Source organism: Propithecus coquereli, unplaced genomic scaffold (assembly GCF_000956105.1).
Source record: "Propithecus coquereli isolate 6110/MARCELLA unplaced genomic scaffold, Pcoq_1.0 Scaffold94, whole genome shotgun sequence".
Lineage (NCBI taxonomy): Eukaryota > Metazoa > Chordata > Mammalia > Primates > Indriidae > Propithecus > Propithecus coquereli.
The window spans coordinates 7,000,241-7,019,590 of NW_012155729.1; the positions used below are offsets into that span (position 1 = coordinate 7,000,241).

Consider the following 19,350-nt stretch of genomic DNA (forward strand, 5'->3'; position numbering starts at 1 on the left):
ATTGATCAAAGACAGACTTGAACTCCTTGACTTCCAGAATGATTTGAGTTATTAATACACAACAGACCAAACTTTAATTCCCTCCTTTTTATTGCATCATTGCTTGTTCTAATTCTAGTGCCTAATTGTGGTTACATTTAAGTTGGGCCACATGCTCTTCCTTCAGGATTTCCTTTTTTTTGTTGTTGTTTTTTTTACTTTTCATAGACTAGAGAAACTTCTCAAAGAAATACACTATTTATAACTGAAGCAGTTCAGTAGTCTTTGTTGCCAACTGAGGCCAGCCTGCCTTATGCCTCTCTTGAGGAGACCTGTCCTCACCACCCAACAGAGGCTGGGCTTTGCAAATCTTGAGGGGCAGTTGGGGACCGCTTGACCTCACAGAAGGAAGCGCGCGGGGAGCCCTCCATGTCTCTACAGCGACCCCTGTGGTCTATTCAAGGAGCTGCATTTTTTTGAATCAAGACGTCTCCCTGGTGAAAAGATGCTGATGTAACCTAGTCGCAGCATCTTTCATATAAAGATATGAAAGAATGACAGATCATTTTTCCTAGAGGAAACTGAGATGTAAAAAAAGAGCTAATGACTCAGTGTTAAACCCACATCAAATCTGGGTTAGAACCAAGGAGGTCACTGACTCCTAGGCCTTCGCCCAGAAATTACAACACAATTCAGGCTGCTTTTTTAGAAGGTTCGGGAAAATAGAGTGGAGGAGCCTGGCCCAGGGAGAAGTGTGCAGGCCCACCGCTACTTCTATCCCCCGCCGTGTATGTTCAGGAGCAAGGTGAGCAGAAAGCAAGAGATTGCACGGAAGAGCTCCGCAAATCGCCCTTCCAGCCAGCCTGATGTAGCATTTCCGGTCCTGCCAGGATCCTGGAGAGAGGATTTGGATTTGCCAGATGTGCTTGCTCTACTTGAGCGGCTCTTCTGCTCAAGGGTGTATTCCACTTTGCAGATTCTGAACAGCTTGATGAAATGCGGCTCTGGCCGAGATAAACAAATGTTTCCATTGTCGTTTTGAAAGCATATGGTGTGCTTTCATTTTTTGTTTTTTGGATTTTTTTTTTTTAATATCCTTTAAAACAAAGATAGTTTTTAACTCAGGGATTCAATGTTGTCCAGGTATTTTATTTTAAATTTAATAACATGTTAGGGATTCTTGGATGGGTTTGTTTAGACTGGAAAGTTTGCTTCCATCATCTGTTTCGAAGAAATTTGCATCATGCTATGAACCATGAGCTGCTTTCGGTGGTTGTTTGTTTTGTTTCTTTTCTAACCTCAGATATCCAGAAGTGGGTGTTTCGCTGCACTGCGCTTTCACCACCACCTTGCTTCCTGGATTGGTTCGGTGGCCTTGACTCTGAAGAAAACTGCCCCTTGACCTCTTCCCTGCAATCTCTGAATTACCTTCTTGTCCTTCACTGTGATGCACTTTCTGCATATACGGTGGTTGAAGGCTCACACATCATGTCCCCATTCAATACTCTGCTGAGTGTGTGGGAGACAGGAGCCCCCTCCCTTAACCAGACCTCAGTTTCTTCACTTGCAAAGATGAAGATTGTAACACTTGCTTCCTAGGGCCATAAAGGGTTGACGATCACATGGAGGAAGAAACACCTCATGCAACTGCTTCTGGCCCTCAGTAGGCCTTCTTTGGATGGCAGCTGTTAACTCACTGAGTCTCAAACACCATTGACTTTAAGATGCATCATTATTTTATGTGCCACTAAGACAGAAATCGCACTGCCAAGTAACTCCAATGTGCCATTGATTATAACAGAGTCTGGATTTTAGAGATACGAAAATGCAATTAAAAGTGATGCCCTGTGAACCATGTTCTCTAGCCTGGGATGTCTTGGGGCCTCCATCTCATTCTTTACTCTGTAGTTCCACTCAATGGATCTGGTTCCCTTGCACACTCAGATTGTTCCTTAGGTGGCCTTTGCCACTTCAGGGCAGGGCTAGTCATTGGCCATGTTTGTATCTGGTCCTCCTATGAAAAGGCCCTGAGAGTTTAGGCTTCTTTGGGTCACGCTTTTCAGGGTCTGGCTCCTCCTTCTTGCTCAGAGCCTCCTATCATGAAGTCCCTGCACTCCGCTCACACTCTGGTAACATCACCCTCTTTGCCTTTACCCAGCTAAGCAATTTATTTTCATGCCTCTGGGCCTTTGTTTATGCCTTTTCCTCCACTTGGTGTTCTATCTTTTGACACCTTTAAAAATCTTTCTAGGCTTAGTCAAATACCACCTCCTTAAGAAATCTTTCTCGATTTTCCTAGTCTCATTTAATCTGCACTCTCACGATACTGATGTTTGTCTCTATCTCTGCTTATTCTCTTTTTCTGGTGGTAGTAACGTCTAGCTCTATTCCGGGCTGTCTTCTTCATTGGTTTGTAAACTTCCTCAGCAGAGAAATCGAATCTAACTTATTTATAGTCTTACAGGACCGAACATATTGTATTTGCCCAATAAATGTTTGACAGATGAATGAGCATTCTCTTTAGAGAGTAAGATCGAACCACTGGAAGGAAGATCTGTGAGTTCAAGGAGGTGTAGAGATGTGGAGAGAAGAAATCTCTTCACCTTCATCATTAGGGAAAATGTACCTGACGGCTCATGTCACTATGCTAAGACAGCACGGGGCCTGTCATAGCCATACATTTCCTGTTTCCAGTTTTTCTGATAATAATGAAAATGCTGATGATAATGATGATGATGAAAGCTAAGCTTTATTGAGTACTTAGTATATGCCAAGCATAGTTTTAAATATTTTACATATATGTACTCTTTAATCCTCACAAGCAACCCTGTGAAGTCAGTACTAATATTTTCCCTTTGACATCTGAGGACATGGATAGAGCTATTTCTATCAGTGATGTCTTATTTTTTTTTTTTTTTTTGAGACAGAGTCTTGCTTTTGTTGCCCGGGCTAGAGTGAGTGCCGTGGCATCAGCCTGGCTCACAGCAACCTCAAACTCCTGGGCTCAAGCAATCCTTCTGCCTCAGCCTCCCAAGTAGCTGGGACTACAGGCATGTGCCACCATGCCCGGCTAATTTTTTCTATATATTTTTAGTTATCTGATTAATTTCTTTCTATTTTTAGTAGAGACGGAGTCTCGCTCTTGCTCAGGCTGGTTTCGAACTCCTGAGCTCAAACAATCCTCCCGCCTCGGCCTCCCAGAGTGCTAGGATTACAGGCGTGAGCCACCCGCCCGGCCAGTGATGTCTTATTGAAATAAGGCTTTCAGTCACCACCAATAATAGAGCCCTAGTACCGAGCCCAGGAAATATAGAACGTGACTTTTCTTGCCCTCTTGAAAAATGATGTAGTACATCCACGAGAGAAAGGTGACCCTCCTCTGCTACCAAAAATTACATTTACAAACTGAATTCTTTTCGTAGAAAAGGAAATATAACTCTCGAGTCTCGCACACAGCCTTGGGTCTTTTTTCTTGCCTTTAACACATTTGGCTTTTCTCTCTGCACTTGGTTGATACAAAAATTGTGATTTCTCAAGTCCCTAGCTTTGGTTTTTAACTGCAACCATTTTCTTCACAAAAGTTGGGATGAATTTGATTGATAGGGCAGTCTTCTTGTCTCTTTCAGAGAATTAATTTATTTGGGAAGGCAAGAGGGTGTTGTACAATGAGCATGGACTTTGGAGCCAAACCAACCCAATAAGTAAAGGAAGGAGAATAAATAAAAGGAAATTCCACCAAAGGAATCTCAGAGGCTGAAAGGGAAGCAGTAGCATCAAAGACAAGAAGTCCTACTCCAGGCCTGTGGCAATTGTTAAAAAGTGGTCCTGTTTTGGTTAGCAACTTGGCTTTCTAAATGGAAGTTATTAAAACTGCCTCATTGACATTTGAGTTGCTTCCTGCTGAATTCAGATCTTGGCTCTGCCATTATTGGCTTTTTGTGGCTGGGTTTGAAACCTGGCCTTCATTTCTTTATTGGTAAAGATGAGGAAGTTAACACCTGCTTCCTTGGGTGTTGTAAAGGAATGATGTGTGTGAAGCACTTAATGTGGCTATTTTTGGCAATTAGTAGGCCTTCTTTGCACAGCAGCTATTATTCATTGAATCTCAGACACTATTGACTTTAAAATGTACTGTTATTTTATGTGCCACTAAGAAAGAGATATCACTGCCAATTAACTCTCATGTGCCATTGATTATAAGAGAGGACCTGGATTTTAGAGATACTAAAATGTGAAAAATATGTGGAATCAGTGAAATCACATAAATATGTGTGGAATGAAAGAATAGCAGTGTGTGTGTACATGGTTCAGAGGCTGTACTGGAAACACATGGAAAATGAAGTGGAGGCATGACATGTACCCTCAGAAACCTTTTCTGTTTCGTAAATATCAGGAGCCTCCACCTGGTGCTCTCTGCCTGGGGAACAGGAAGCAGGAGGTCCACATGATATACTCCTCCCAGCCAGAGAGTCTTGAAAATAAAAAATTTCCAGTTTTGATTTTTCTTTTTTTTTTTTTGACAACTAAGATGTTACTAGCTGTTTCAAAGGGTATGTAAATTTGTAGGAAAAAAAATGTTTAAATGATTTTCATTGATCTCTCCAAATATGCATATGAGTCCGTAGCACCTGCCTCTTTACTTCCCAGGTCGCAAAGTCAGAAATCAAACAAAGGACCGAGGGGGTGTTTTTCGTAAAAAGCTAACATGCAGAGCGGTCTTCTGCGCAATGTGCTTTTGGGCCGGGTTGCCACCTCTCCTTACAGATGCCCTGTCCCTTGTCACCTACCCCAGTGATAGACTGAGAAAGAAGCCATTGACATTGGGAGTCAATGCTAAGGTAGGTCAGGCAGCTGTGGTTGGACTCAGGTGGAGCACAGTTCATTGCCATAACCACATACTGGCCACAGCAGCCTCTTAGCTGTCAGGGGGATCATTTAAAAAAAGGATTCAGTGATGGAACCACCTTAGGGAGCAGAAGTCCCAGTGGAGAAGGTGGATGAGATGAAGAGGAGGGACTGATCAGGAGTCACCGCAAAGTGAGGAGTAGAAATGAAAACAGAGAGGAGAAGCCACACTAAGGCCTTGGGTCATGCTTAACAGTGTAAGATGTTCTCTCAGTGAATTGGCATCCTGGCTTTCCTGGGGCAACCCAGTGACATCACTGGTGTGAGAAAACACAGCTTTCCAAGAGGAATTGGGTTTACCGGATTTAGTGTCTGTTAGAAGCAGGGCAAGCCTCGTGGAGCTGAGAAAGGAATCCTCGGTGGACCAGGACCACCCCTTCATTCTCTCAAATGAATACGTGGGTTTGTTGCTGTTGATAAGTCAGAAATGTTTGCCTTAGATGTTCCTGTAACCACAATGACTTGAAGAACTTCAGACAAATGGAAAATGATTTCTGGATGTTGTGAAGCCCAAGACTTCTGGAAATAGTTTGACTGCATTTCCATCCCTTTCCACACGCAACTGTTTTCTCTCTCACACTAGCATGTTCCACACATCTGTGCACACAGGGAGGGTATCCCTGTTCCCTCAGGCCTTCTTAGCTACCTACATGTTGGTAATTATGAAGCAGGTTATTCCTGAAGAAGAGACACTGTGTTTCTGGAAGAAAAGTCATGGGGTAGCGATTTAAGAAGACTGTTCTTTTGGAGTTGTTGTTTGTTTCAGGAAATACTGTAGCATCTTTTTGGTCTCATGAAAGAAAAAGGAAAATGTGACTTAGACCTTGGCCCTGTTCATTTGGCTTTTCCTATCTAGCCCACACTGCACTGACAAATAGCACATCTGTCTTGACAAGCTAGTTTGCAAATAACTCTTCATTCACAACTTTAGGCCGTTGTCAGAATCCTTATTTGTTACTTCATCTTGTGAACAAGAATGCAGTTTGGTTTTGAGACACACACTGAAATGACCACAAGTCCACTGGTCTTTGCAGATCTCTCTATCTGAAAAAGATTACTGTGTACTTTTTAGTGGACTTTCAGAGCACTAAAATATTTATTGTTGCCAAAACATAAATGGGAATTTTCTGGGAAATACAATTTAATTTTTAAGTTTTGGATTCATTTCAGTGTTGGTGATTTCAATGCTTCTTAGACCAAATTTATCAGGAATTGTTCTGTCTACACCAGAAGTAGCAGTAACTTTGCTTTTCCCTCCATTGGGGGGGTTTCTTTTTTATATAGTCATTATTTCCCCATCTGCTGGCTTAATCTCATTCTCACTTTTGCCTTACATCTTAATGGCAATATGACTGAAGTTGTTTCTACTTGCTTTATAATGAAGTCTTGTAATTTAACTCAGAAAGTCCAAAAAAGGTGTGGATGACTTATTCTGATTCTACTTTACAAGGAGAAAAAAATAATCACAGACCAGGAACATTTCTTTTTTTTTTTTGATACAGAGTCTCACTCTTTTGCCTGGGCTAGAGTGAGTGCCGTGGTGTCAGCCTAGCTCACAGCAACCTCAAACTCCTGGGCGCAAGCAATCCTCCTGCCTCAGCCTCCTGAGTAGCTGGGACTACAGGCATGCGCCACCATGCCCAGCTAATTTTTTCTATATATTTTTAGTTGTCTGATTAATTTCTTTCTATTTTTAGTAGAGACGGGGTCTCGCTCTTGCTCAGGCTGGTTTCGAACTCCTGAGCTCAAACAATCTGCCCGCCTCAGCCTCCCAGAGTGCTAGGATTACAGGCGTGAGCCACCGCGCCCGGCCCAGGAACATTTCTTTGCAGCGGATGGGTGATTTGGTCAAGGGACTGTCCCCTTGCAGGTTGGTCAGGGCTTTCTGTGGGCAAATGTTTGTACATCCAAGCTCGTCCCTTGACATTTTGGGTTCTGCAGGGTAAGGAGGGAGAGATAGAGGAAGAAGTGCTCCAAACCTCCTGGTGCTTACCTGAAAGCAGCCGGGCAGAACCTAAGCTGAATTATAGCTATCACCCCAGGCTCTGAAACAGAAGGTCCCACCTTTAGAGACGTCTGTTAAACTCCACTACGTTGGTTGGGTTGCTGTTCTCTCTCTCCACCCTGTTTTATATCTGAGACATCTTTCAGGCATTTTTTAAAAATCAGATTGATTTGAATAGTAATTTAGTCACTCACTAGTACCTCTTCATAGTATTAAGCCTTAGGTTGTTAAATGTATTAACTAAAGTCTGTGGTCGGATCTATGAAGGAACTCCTGAACTGCCACTGTTCCACCTACTAAACACGTGCTTTTCTTCTCCATAGAATGAGGTGACTGGTGCTAATTTGTTTTGGAGAGAGAGAGATTTCAGAAGAATTCCACTGTCAGGAAATATCACCATCAGTGATGAAACTATGTGTGTAGAGTCATGTCTCATTTCATTAACTCTTTGTCACAAGCACTCGGATTCTAGAAACAGGGTCTTGATCCAAGCTGACCCCAAATCATTATACATTTGGATCAGTTTGCCCTTTCTCAGTAACATTTGCTGGGAATTCTCTAAGAAGAGTAGAAACTCATTGTAGTTTAGTGTTGGGAGGAGTGATAGTACCCACTTATAGAATTGCTGTATCAGAGTAGAGATGCGTTGTATGTTTATGTGGTGGGATTGGGGCAGGAGTTTATTTGATATGGAGTTTAGTTGAAACTAAATACTTTTATAGTTAACTTTGTTTCTAATGACATCTAATTCTGCTTAAGATATCACTGCAACAAGAATGGCTTTATCTCTATCATACAGACACTTTCACACTACACAAAACAACTGCTTACTCAGAACAAATCACCTTTATGAGGGGATAATTTTTCCTTGATCCACTTAGTTGGATGGTTTTGAGGTCAAAGGAGCTTTTGGAAAGGGCCTTTCTAACCTGAAAGTCATAAAGACCTGCACCAGTGGTTTTCAGATTTTACCATGCAGAAGAATTACCTGTAGTACTTTTATAAAGGTAGATTCCCAAGCTTTTGTTCCCACCTCCATCTAGATAATTATTCAGTAGTTTTAAGGTGGGCTTCAGAAGCCTACATCTTAAGAAGGCCAGGTGATTCTCACACGGGTAGTTCAGAAACATACTCTGGAAACACTGTATTTTTATTTTGTTTTATTTTGTTCTGTTGCTTTATTTCTTAGCTGTGTCATGACAGGCAAAAATGAACCCCGACGCTTTTATAGTTAACTTCATAGTCATTTATTTTGTAAATTACCCATGTAAAATTTAATTCTAGCACTGATTTCTATCTTACGACTTGTGTGACCTATAGTCTCCCATTATCAATTAGCGAGTCCCCAAGTTCTTCTAAAAAATATTATGTTTCCGAGACTATAAATGTCTCAGATTTTCATAATGGTTTATGTTTTACAAAGCGTTTTCACATATATCCAAAGCCTCATTGTTCTAAATAAAGTATATCCATATCACAGTGCCCCTTCAATCAAATAGATTATTGAAAATTGATTGTTTAAAACTAAGGACTGTTTTCTGTGGCCTGAATAACCACTGTTAGAAACCTTCTATCTCCATCCAATTCATGGTCTTAACTTCTAAGGCATTGCATCAGCACCAGAACTCCCACTCCTTTGGCCTTGCTTAAAAACAAAAAAGAAAGAAAAAGAAAGAAAGAAAAAAAAGGATTTTCATACTGCAACTTAAGAGCAGAGTGAAAGCAAACCAAAGGTGCATACTTGAGGGCTGCATGCTGGAAATGGCAAATGACAATAGTTACCTCACCTTGTTCTCACATGGACTTCCTGTGACCTGGGTGACCTTGGGTAATTTCAGAGATCTGAATTCTGTTTCATAGAATTGTCCCTCTTGTGCACCACGGCATATACTGGCCTGAAGAAGGTGCTGTTTCCCAGGAAAAGGACTTAAATCCCCCCAAGAAATGCATAGGGCCATAGTGTGAAGCAAAAGTATTGCTCACCAAGTGATTCGCTCTGCGTAGCCTGCCTTTCTCTGGTTGTGTTCTGTGAGATTTTTATGTGAGATAACTTTCAGCATCTCTTTTTAAAGGTCAGATAGGAATGAGCAAACTTTGTTTGACTTGCTAATCTTGTGACAAACAGTTTATATCCCGTGTAGCTTCCTGTCTTTGCTGACTGGCTATTTGAGGGAATTTCTTCCTGTAAGACTGTGGAGAAGGCTCTAAAAATAAACAACATGGTTGCTTATTGGTGGGAACATATGTGAGCAGATGTCAGCTGGAAATACCATATGGTGGCAACATGATAGCAACATGTACTTATGGAAGCCTGGGTGTTGGGTCTCTTCGTCTTCTGTGCCACCCTAGCCATTGAGAGCCTCATATTGCAATTAAAGAGCATTCTGACTAGGTGTAATCCACACATGTGTGAAAAGTCTGTGTCACTGGGATCTTGTTAGTGGGCTGAATGTTGGAGATAGTAAGTTCCAGGGTATAGGAAAAGGCCTTCATTATCCATTTTTAAAATTGAGTGACAGGCACAAATCTGGCAAAAAAAAATTGAGAGAGGAGTCCATAAGGCCTTTGTCTTTTGTCAAAAGTTTTCAAGTCAGGTCCGAATAGTGGCAGTGTTAATTCTAGAAGACACGTTCTATCTGTGTGACTAGAAAGTGCATGGATTCTAAATTTATGTAAGGAGCTAGGAAAGAACTATATTCTTGCCAGGCCTAGAAGGCAGTCAGGGTTTCTTTGATCACATAAGTTAGATAACTAATATGATTACATTCCTTGATCACCTTTTATTTGTTAGTCTCTTTTAAATATATCATCTCGTCTCAATTTTATAACAATTCTCAGGGTAAGCATTATATCTGCCTCATCTTATAGACACAGAGGCTTGGGCAAATTCAGGCGCTTGACTAAAGATTCACAGGAACCCAGTGACAGAATGGGAGTTTTAATCCACGTCTTCTCGTGCAAAAATCCTGTATTTATTGACCATACCACAGATAGGAAAGCCTTTCAACACTCAGCGGTATTTTCTCTTCAATTTGAAGTATTTTTTGGTGTATTTTCTTTTCTAACAATATTGGGTTGGTGTTACTTTAAAGAAAGCAAAGTTCAAAATTTCTGGATATAAGAACTGTTATGGAAGATATGTTTAATCCATTTCAAAGAGCTCCACCTTTTAAAACTATAGCTAAGTAGCCTCCAACCAATATACACTTGTATTTTTGACTCATTCGAGAAGGAGTTTTCATGTGCAGGTTAGAAATGATGACAGGTGGTTTTAAGAACACTGAAATCTAGGCCAGCCAAATGAAAAACAAAGTTTTATTCTTAATAGGTAGGCTGTCTTTTGTCAAAGGAGGGCATGGCCTTTCTTATTCATCTTGAATATAAATCAAGGTATTTATTTTACCATTTCAGTATATAAATTGTACATTGTTATTTTAACACTAGACCATGCTAAAGGGAAAACCGAATTCAGAAGTCTTGACTGCTGGCTAAGGGATTCCAGAAGATCTGGGACTAGAATCCAGAATCTTCCACTGGTCCTTGGTGTCTAATCCCCTGGCCCCAGCTAGCAGGAATCTTAGATTTCTGGGGGAATGATAAGAACATTCAGTGAGTCCCTCTTCTGCTTTGAATCTTTGTATAGTTCTGTGCCAGGCATCTCTTCAGTAAAATAGCTAATGACTGTGCTTTTTAAAACTCCTAGCTGTCTGCCCAGTTGTTACAACACCCTCTGGCTCAGTGGGCAGCTTGTGCACCAGACAGTCCCAGGTGCTCTGTGGGTACCTTGGTGAGTACACTTGTCTGCTTTATTCCTCGTTTGACATAGTTGTATCAAGTCCATCTTTAGTATTTGTGTCCTGTGGGGAACTTGTCAAAGGCAAAGTAGGATTCTAACATGCAGCCTTGTAGCTGAGCAAGCACAAAGGTGCCTGGAATTTTCTAGTTGGAGTTTATATGAGAAAAACTGATGAAGAGCTTTGAAGTAATACAATCACTTGATTGCAGTATGTGAAAGAATGATTGGGGGAATGAGATATGATTTCCAGGAGTCACAGAATGAGTTGAAACATTGATTTCCTGACCCTCGCAGAGGCTACTCTCTGGAGGGTTGACCAGTACGGCCTGAATGTCAAGGGGCTGTTCCTTTTTTTATGTCTTATTTGTGTCTGTGTTCTTATTCCTGACACATAGTAGTTGCTCAATTAATGTATTCTGTACTGAACTAAAGTGAAAGGAGATTTTCTCTCCTTTAAGGTTGTAGAATGTAGAGGGAGACTCTTGGCAGAGTTATGCTGATGCCATTGTTTGTGACCTTCGTATTGACATGTCCAGGTTGCATGAGGAAATGGATTGTCATGGGTTGGGCCCTCAGCTGAGCTTACCACTTGCTCAACCCACTTAGTCCTGACCCTCAGCCCAAGTGCAAGCTCCTCAGAGCCAGCACCACATGTTAGGCTTGAGGGGCACCGAAGCCAGAGGTCTCCACCCCTGTCTAATTTGGAACATTAATCAATTCAGCCAGCATTTATGAATGCCTGCTGTATGCTGGGCAATGAGTCCACAGAGAGAATAGAATCAAAGAGTGTCCTTGATCCTGACAACTCAAGGAATTCAGTGGCTAAAGTTGCCCTGAACCATGCTCAGGAAGAAAGGAAACAGACTTGTAATCCTGGCATGGGTTCACTACATATTTTTGAGGCTCTGAGAAGGTTTGGATTATGTTGATTCTAAATGTGGGTGGAGGTCCTGGACAGAGACAAAGGAAATTTTTTTATTATCCTAGTAGAAGCTGGATGTCCTATTCTGCGATTTACTGTGCCTGACATTGCTTCTTAAAAATCAGTATAGCTTATTTGCAGTAGGCTAAGCTGGGGTTTCCTCAAAAAGGACCGATTCCGTTGAGAGTAGACATTTATTTTAGTACAGAAAACCTCAAAGTGGCTGGTAGCTGCATTGTGAATAAAAAGAGTGAAAGGTTTAATCCATACTTTTAAAGCTTTTTTTTGTGAGACCTTATAGTTTTGTTTTGAAGCTCTCAATTTTAATTTGATTTCACTATCTAAACCAAGGAGTTCAATCTCTGATATTTTTTTCCCACTAGCTGACTGGCTATTTGGAAAGGAAAAGGGAAGGGAACCAGAGTAGGAAAACATTTATTAAATACTCCATATGTCCCTGGCACTTAAGACACATCATCCTAATTGTACCCAGGTTGGTCCATCAGGAGGGCCAAGATGACGATGTCCATTTTTCAGGAAGTTGTGGTTTGGAGAGGTAAATACCTCGTCCTTGATCCCAGAGCTAGCCAGGGGCAGAACAAAATTCTGAATTCAGATCTGGCCTGGATGCTACCATACCACAGACCACAGAGACCCCCAATTTTTTTTTTTTTTTTGCTTTTCCCTTGGAATCCTCTCCCAGTAATTTTATAACTTTCTTACCTACTACTTTAATTTCCTTTTCATCTTTTCCTCCCATAGTAAGCAAATGGAGAGGCCTCCCCTGGTTCTTCCGGTGGTTTTTCTTTGCGGACACTCCTTCTCGCTCAGGGTTATTTTCGGTCACTTCATTGCTGCGAGCTTCTTCTCTCTTCCTTTGGTGAAAAAACACTGGAAACCCACCCCGCTCCTCAGCGAGCCTGGGAACATCAGGAGTGTCTCCGAGGGTGTGGAGGGGGAGGTAAGGCACGAGCTCCACGCAGATTCCCAGGCAGCAGGGGGGGCTCTTCCACCCCACCCCGCCGCCGACGGGCTGCGGGAGCCCCCTGCAGACCCCCGCAGACCTTCCACGCAAGACTGCCGAGCAGTGGGGCTCTGCATTTTTTTTTTTTTGTCTCTGTTCTTAGAAATAGTAATTGAGTAAAAATGTAAGTGAGCGTATGCCAGGGGGCAGACGTCCAGGGTCAGGGTGAATTTCTCCGTGCTGAGTGTGATCCTGAACACTCGTTAAGTGGAGTCGGCCGGTGCCAAGCAGCTCCAGGGCCATCCCTGTCACCTTGCGTGAACCGCCTCTCCAGTCCAAGGAGATGCTGGGAGCGGTTGCAGGGAGCGTGAGGCCTGTGGCGCCTCTTGCTCTTTCTCGCTCTCTAACCTGGGTGTTGTTGATAACGACGTGTTCCGACGCCGGCGGTTGGACTGGCAGCGCTGATGCTTCGTCAGCGTTCAATCGAATACCCCGGAGGATGGAACAGTCCATGCTCCTCACAGCCCATTGTTTTTCTCTTTTTAAATTCATCATCCCCAATAATATCGGTTAAGATGAGGTTAGTCTGCCTAAACGTTTTCCTAATGAGATAAAAGAAGCCCAAAGATGAGCAATGGAGCCAGCCTCTCTGCGATGGCATGGATTAACAGTCGTGAAGGTGAATTTAATTTTTTTTAAAAAGTATTTCCTGAGTAAGAGGCTTTTAAGTAGCTCGGTTAAGATTTAGAGATGGTGTTTCTCCAAGTGTGGTCTGCATCTGTGTCTCCCGAGGCGCCCCGCAGACTCCCTGCCCTCCCTGAGACCTGCCGAGTCAGAACCGCTGGGCTGGGTGGAGCCCGGGAGTCTGCACCCTTTTCACAGGCCCTGCAGGTGCTTCTGACCTCCCTGGAGTTTGCAGCGGCGCAAGGCAGCCGATGCTCTGATGATACAGGTCTGTTTACTCAGCCAGACCGCACGGAGGGGTTCGGATCCAGTGGGACCTCTGTTTGATCAGCTGGTCCTCCAAGCGCCGGTCCCTGAACCCACAGCCCCGATGCAGTTTATGCCCTGTGCTTTCCGTTCTCCCAAAAGCATGTAAATATTGAGGTAGACTTGTCCTTAATAGTAACACACATAGCCCCTGCTCGCTGTTCGCCTCAGAGGAGGACGATGAGTGTGCAAGGAAGTGAATTAATCATGCGGGGTGGGCGGCAGATGCCTAGTTTAGAAGGTACAGATGGGAGTGAATTCCTGCGCTCAAGGGCAACTGTGGAGTGGGAGAGGGGGTTTCGAAGCTGATGTTTAATGTGTAAGTAACATATATCATATAATGTGTAAGGTAGTGTATAATCCCCTGAGGTAGCGCTTGGTCAAAGCACTCCTGACCTCTCCATGGCCCGAATCCCATCCTGTGACATTCCACGGGGTAAGGACCTAGCCAACAAAGGAATGTAAACTCTACTATCTCAGCCAAACTCAGCTTCGGGTAACTGCAGGTTTCTCTTTCTAAATGGTGTTTTTCTCAAGAGGCATTAGAGCAGGTGAGAATCTGACCAAGCTATTAAAAAGCAAAGTTAATGATAGATTGCTTGGTATTTTCTTTGTTTAACCCTATGCCTCCTGGTTTTCTGATGTTATTTTTGAACCGCCCAATATTTTGAAGCTGACCATACAGTATGAATAGTCTGTAACACTGTAGTTGTTTTGGCCGTTGAACTATTGAGGGAACTACCTAGTTCTCCTACATGTTCTGCATCACTAAACAGCCCACGTGGCTATTGAAATGTGAGCATGACTAGATAGTGTTAATCTTACTTCCTACAAATCCTTCAGTTAAAAGATCTCCACATTAACTATAAATATAGGTATAATTTTAAAATAAAATTCAAATGCATGCAGAGATCCTGGGAAGACAAATGTAAAGAGAGGACATTCTTATAATATATTAGTTCATTCACCAGTATTTATGGCTTATCTGCTTGCATCAGGCACATTCTAGCCGCTCGTGCTACCATCAGTGAATCAAATAGCAAAAATCTTTGCCCTTGGGGCGCTTACATTCTGATGGTGTAAGATAGACAATTAATAATAAAGATTAAATAAGAATGGTAGAATTTGATAAATGCTAAGGAGGGAAAAGCAGAAATTGGTCAGGGGGATGAGGAGGGGAGGTGCAATTTTAAATAAACCGGGCATGGAAGAATTCATTTAGAAGGTGGCATTTAAGCAGAGACTTGAAGTAGGTCAGAGAGTAATCCGGGGCTGTTTGGGGAAGGGCATTCTGTTCTATTCTATTCTATTCTGGCAGAGGGAACAGCTAGTGCTGTTCCTGGCATGTTCAAGGATTGTCAAAAGTGTCCTAGGAGAGGAGATTAGAGAGATAATTAGGGATGGGTGATGTGGGGCTTTGTTGCCCATTGTAAGGTCTGTGGCTTTTCCTCTAAGTAAAATGGAGAGAAGGGTGGTTTTAGCCAAGGGGTCACTGTGGCTGTTGAGAATGGTACCTATGTAGCGTGGCTAAGGTAGGAGCAGGAAGTCCAGTCAGAAGGTCTTTGTGATGCATTGGAATGGCACTTTGCAACTGCATTTCCAGGTGACACTGCACTATAACAAGAATCTCAAACAGACTTGCCTTGCGCTGAGTTTTTTCTTAAGCAAAGAGTTTGGTAGGCAGGCTACAGTGGGTTTTATATGTAGAATATGTTTTTGTGTTTGATTGTTTTTAATTAATAGTCGTGAGTTATTGGCAACTCATCCCCTTCCTTTGTGAAAAGAAGGCAGCTCTGCACCCTTCTGTGTGTGAAAATAGCCCCTTGGGTCTCCCCCATGTTGTGCCGATGCATGTGGAATGGCGGCTGTTGGAGTTCATACTTTCTATAATGCCTAGTCATGGCCCTCTTCAACTTGGTGGCCAGGAACATATGGCACTAAACTCAGAGGTGACCATGCTTTGGCCTTAGGAGAATGACAAACTACCTTTGCCTGTGTGAAACAGACAGTCAGACTTGGAAGGATCTGTGGATCTGTCCAGCTGTGCCTTGTGCATGAAATAGGACTTTTGCCTAAACTTTGAAATGAGGTCATAAGAGAATTTTTAAAGCTATGTCTCTTATCATTCAAAAAGCATTTCAGTTGGACCAGAGTTTGCTTTCTAATCCTTCAGTTTTGAATAGCAAGGCTTTGCACTGGTATGTTGATTTTATACCTTTATCCATCTGTACAAGAAATATCAATTGTATCTACTGTGTGCTAGGTGGTAGATGTAGGAAGAAAGCAGAGATCCTGTCTCTGGGAGCCTGCAACTCACTCAGGAAATCAGGCAGACCAAACCAACCAAACGAAAACAAAAAGCCAACACCATGTGGTTGATTATAAGTAAGGCATCTAAGAGGCCAGAATAAGAGTTGCTTAACTTGGCCCAGAAAGTGAAGGAAGCTTCATTGAGAGAGATGGTATTTGCTGATTAAAAGATAAGCTTTGAGATTATAGTTTGGCAGTCATCAAGCAGCAATAGGAAGCTGTTTATGTTTTCTGGAAGGAGAAGATTTGCCCCTTTTCATGTTGGTTCTTCCATGAGCTTGCATGACTACCATCTTGACGAATTGCAAAACAGCAAGAAATGCTAGTGTGGCCTTTGAAAAAAATTGATGTGTTCTTATAAGAGAATTGCTTTGAAATACTGGGTCAGGAGAGTAGGGCAATATTGTTATATCAAGGTTTTGTTATATCAAGTATTTATAAGTCAAAGTTGATGCATTCAGAAGACATCGTGGAGCTGCTGTATATAAACATCCATGTAATGATGTGCTGTGGTATAAATGGGGCTTTGTGCAATATGGCATTGTTTTATAAATCCAGGGTCGCTATATGGAGCTTTTCTCTCAGTCTCAGTGGCGTACAACAAAGGTTTATCATTCATTCATATTAGGTGGCCTCGTGGGTTGGCTGTGGCTCTGCTCTGCGAGCTCTCCATTCCGGGACCTGGGCAATACTGACTTCACAGCAGAACCGGGAGACATAGCAGTCACCCTCGCCCACATTCCACTGGCCAAAGCAAGTCACATGGCCATGCCTCACCTCAGTAGGGCAGGAAGGGGACACACGGGAGAGGGCGTGTAGGGATGCATCCAGGGGACAGGGACAGCCAACATTTTGAACAAATGATATAGCACATCAGGAAACAGAGAAAGATTTCACCCATGTTAAAACCTTTCTGTTTTGTGGGTATGACATGCGTGGGTCCACACTGTTGCTGTATCGGTGGATCATGGAGGCTTTATCGTGAATATTTACTGAATACTTAGCAGGTTGATTCTATAAGACAGACATAAATGTTATGTCCCCCCATTCTTATCGGTGCCATACTCCTCTAATGGAGACAGGGTTATCTGGTATAAAAGGTACAGTTGGGAGAACCAGGTTTCTAAAGCAAGTCCTGATGTGTTAGATGAAGTTTATGTCTGTCAGGGAAACTTGGAAACTCGGGCTTACCTCCAAAACTTGTAGTGACATCCCTTAGCCGTAGCGTCCTAGATTGCCACCTGGTCCCTGCATGCCCAGCAGTGTCTGGTAGATGTTGTCCACAGTAAGAGTTCAGGCTAAGTTTCCATGAGAGTCTGTAGATGCTTAACTGTTTGCTAGAGGGAGCACGACTTTCCTGTTTCTTATCTCTCTTGTGTGAGTTCCATGCCAATGTAAACAATGTGTGCCTTGCAGTTCCCTAGATCTGCCTGACCTGAACCTTGGTCTCCTGACAGTGACCCAGCAGGTAGTCTGTTTAGAGTTGTGCTCCTACCTGATGTATCCTGTGAACAAACTGGAAAGGCACCCTGCCTGGCATGGGACATCTGCTGTGTTACTCTCAACACGGTGACAGCGATCCCCTCTGACCGCCCCTGAGTGTGCTAGGTAGCTTGGTGCTTGCAAGTTCATAAATAGTCATCTCTACGGCCTATTCTTAGTAGCAACAGATGCTGAGCTTTTCCAGCCTGCTCTCGGGGTCAGTGGTGGGAAAGAGAAGAAAAAAATGAAAGCATTGTTTTGCACATGGCTGGACATCTGTATTTCTGAATTGCCCTGTTGTGTGTATGATGCAACTGCTGGAGCTGTTTTGCTGAATGTGAACTTTGTCCACCGGCTGGAGTCTAAATTGGTTTTGGATCCTTCTGAAATCTAAATGGTCAGACCATATTTTTCTAATATTCAGTTGGATTGTGTCTTTGTTCCGAAGTGGAGCTGACTTCGTATGTGCTCACATCAGCAGCAGGGGTTGCTTCTCTGTTTTCCTGGTTCTCGTCGCTTGTTTTCTCAAGACTGCTACTTATCTTGTCCGTTGTCCATCCTCAGGAGACCAGGAAGGTACTGCGGCCACTGTGACTGCAAAGATCATTAACTCTAGTGTCGTTGTTAGGAAGGGAACAGGTGAAACGCCAAGAACAGCTAACCTACTAGGCAAAGCTTAGCAGCTAACCCCATGGCAACAACGTGGGCTTCAGATATCAAACTGCTTAGGTCCTGTGTTGGGAGCTTTGACTGTTTAGGCTGTGGTTTCTGTTTGAGTGCTCTAGCACAGAGGTTCTCAACTTCACCATTCATCATAATCACCTGGGAGCATTTAACATATTACTTACATTACTTAGGCTGGGGCCCACCTCCAGAAATTCTGACTCAGTTGATCTGGAGTGGGACCTGGCATCTTTAGCTTTAGAAAGTTCCCCAAGAGATTCTAACATGCAGCCAGAGTTGAGAACCTCTGTTTGGGGTGCTTACATAGTTCTCAATAGAACTGTGTGGCTCTGTCTGGCTATCCGCGTCATACTTTGAGTGAATTTCTGCATAAAGAAAAGAGTCGGGTTGTTGATGGATGGGGAGGGTGGTTTCTGTCTTTAATAGTAATATGATTAATAATAATTCAGTAACCAACAGTTACTGAATAGTCATATTAGGCTCTGGGCTAATCCCCATATTAGCACTATACATAGGCACTATTATTATTCTCCATTTTATCAATATGGTTAGTGAGCTTTACAGACATCATGTGTGATTTCCCCATAGTCACACAGCTAATAAGTGACAGAGCCAGAACTTGAACTCAGTCTGTCTGACTCCAAAGCTCATCCTGTTAATCACTCCCTGAAGATTATACATTTAAATTTAAATAAGAAAAATGTGGATGAAGGAATGAGATGTCAAAAAAGGAGAATCCGCTGAGTGAGAACCATATGTAGCTACATACATTAGGGAATCATTCTTCTTTTCTGATAAATGAAAAAGATAGGTTTGGTTGTGTTTCTTTTTTCTCTCGAGTGCAGTATTTTTTCTCCTACAAACCTATGAAAGTTTAAGGCAGGCTGCAGAACCCACAGGCTTGAAGGCTGGTACTGGAATTAAGCAGTGGCCTCCGAGCTTAGCTCATGCATGTTCTCTGTGTTTCCCATTTGCAGAGTGGAAGTAGTTTCTTCTTATATGAATTTATACGGAGGATGAGTGCATACTTGTAGTTCTTCTCTTGCCCAGGCTGGATAATAATTAGAGTGTGCAATATAAACCTCTGGTGTTTTTTAATTGCATTCCATGAATAGAACAACTGGTTTTGTTGTTGTTGTTGTTTTGTGCAGGCTGGTAAATCTGAGTACTTCTTACTTAAACGACCACGTTAATTCTCTAATGCCCATTAAAAGATTAGAATAGTACCAGCATCTATCAATGGACAGGACCCTAGAAATTCCATAGCCAGTTCCTGGCAGCCCCTGTCAGTCCTCATACTCATGAAGGAATCT

At 42.7% G+C, this 19,350-nt stretch overlaps 1 protein-coding gene across 2 annotated transcripts in view; it reads left to right on the top strand.

The window, feature by feature from the left end:
* TGFB2 (transforming growth factor, beta 2) overlaps nucleotides 1–19,350 on the top strand; it is an 82,563-nt gene that overhangs the window by 5,239 nt on the left and 57,974 nt on the right. The window contains exon 2 of one of the 2 annotated variants that reach the window (XM_012664916.1): nucleotides 10,593–10,676. The exons of the other annotated variant lie outside the window; for it this stretch is intronic. Coding sequence (XP_012520370.1) covers nucleotides 10,593–10,676 — 84 coding nt within the window. The remainder of the gene's footprint in view (nucleotides 1–10,592; nucleotides 10,677–19,350) is intronic. 2 annotated transcript variants of the gene reach the window in all.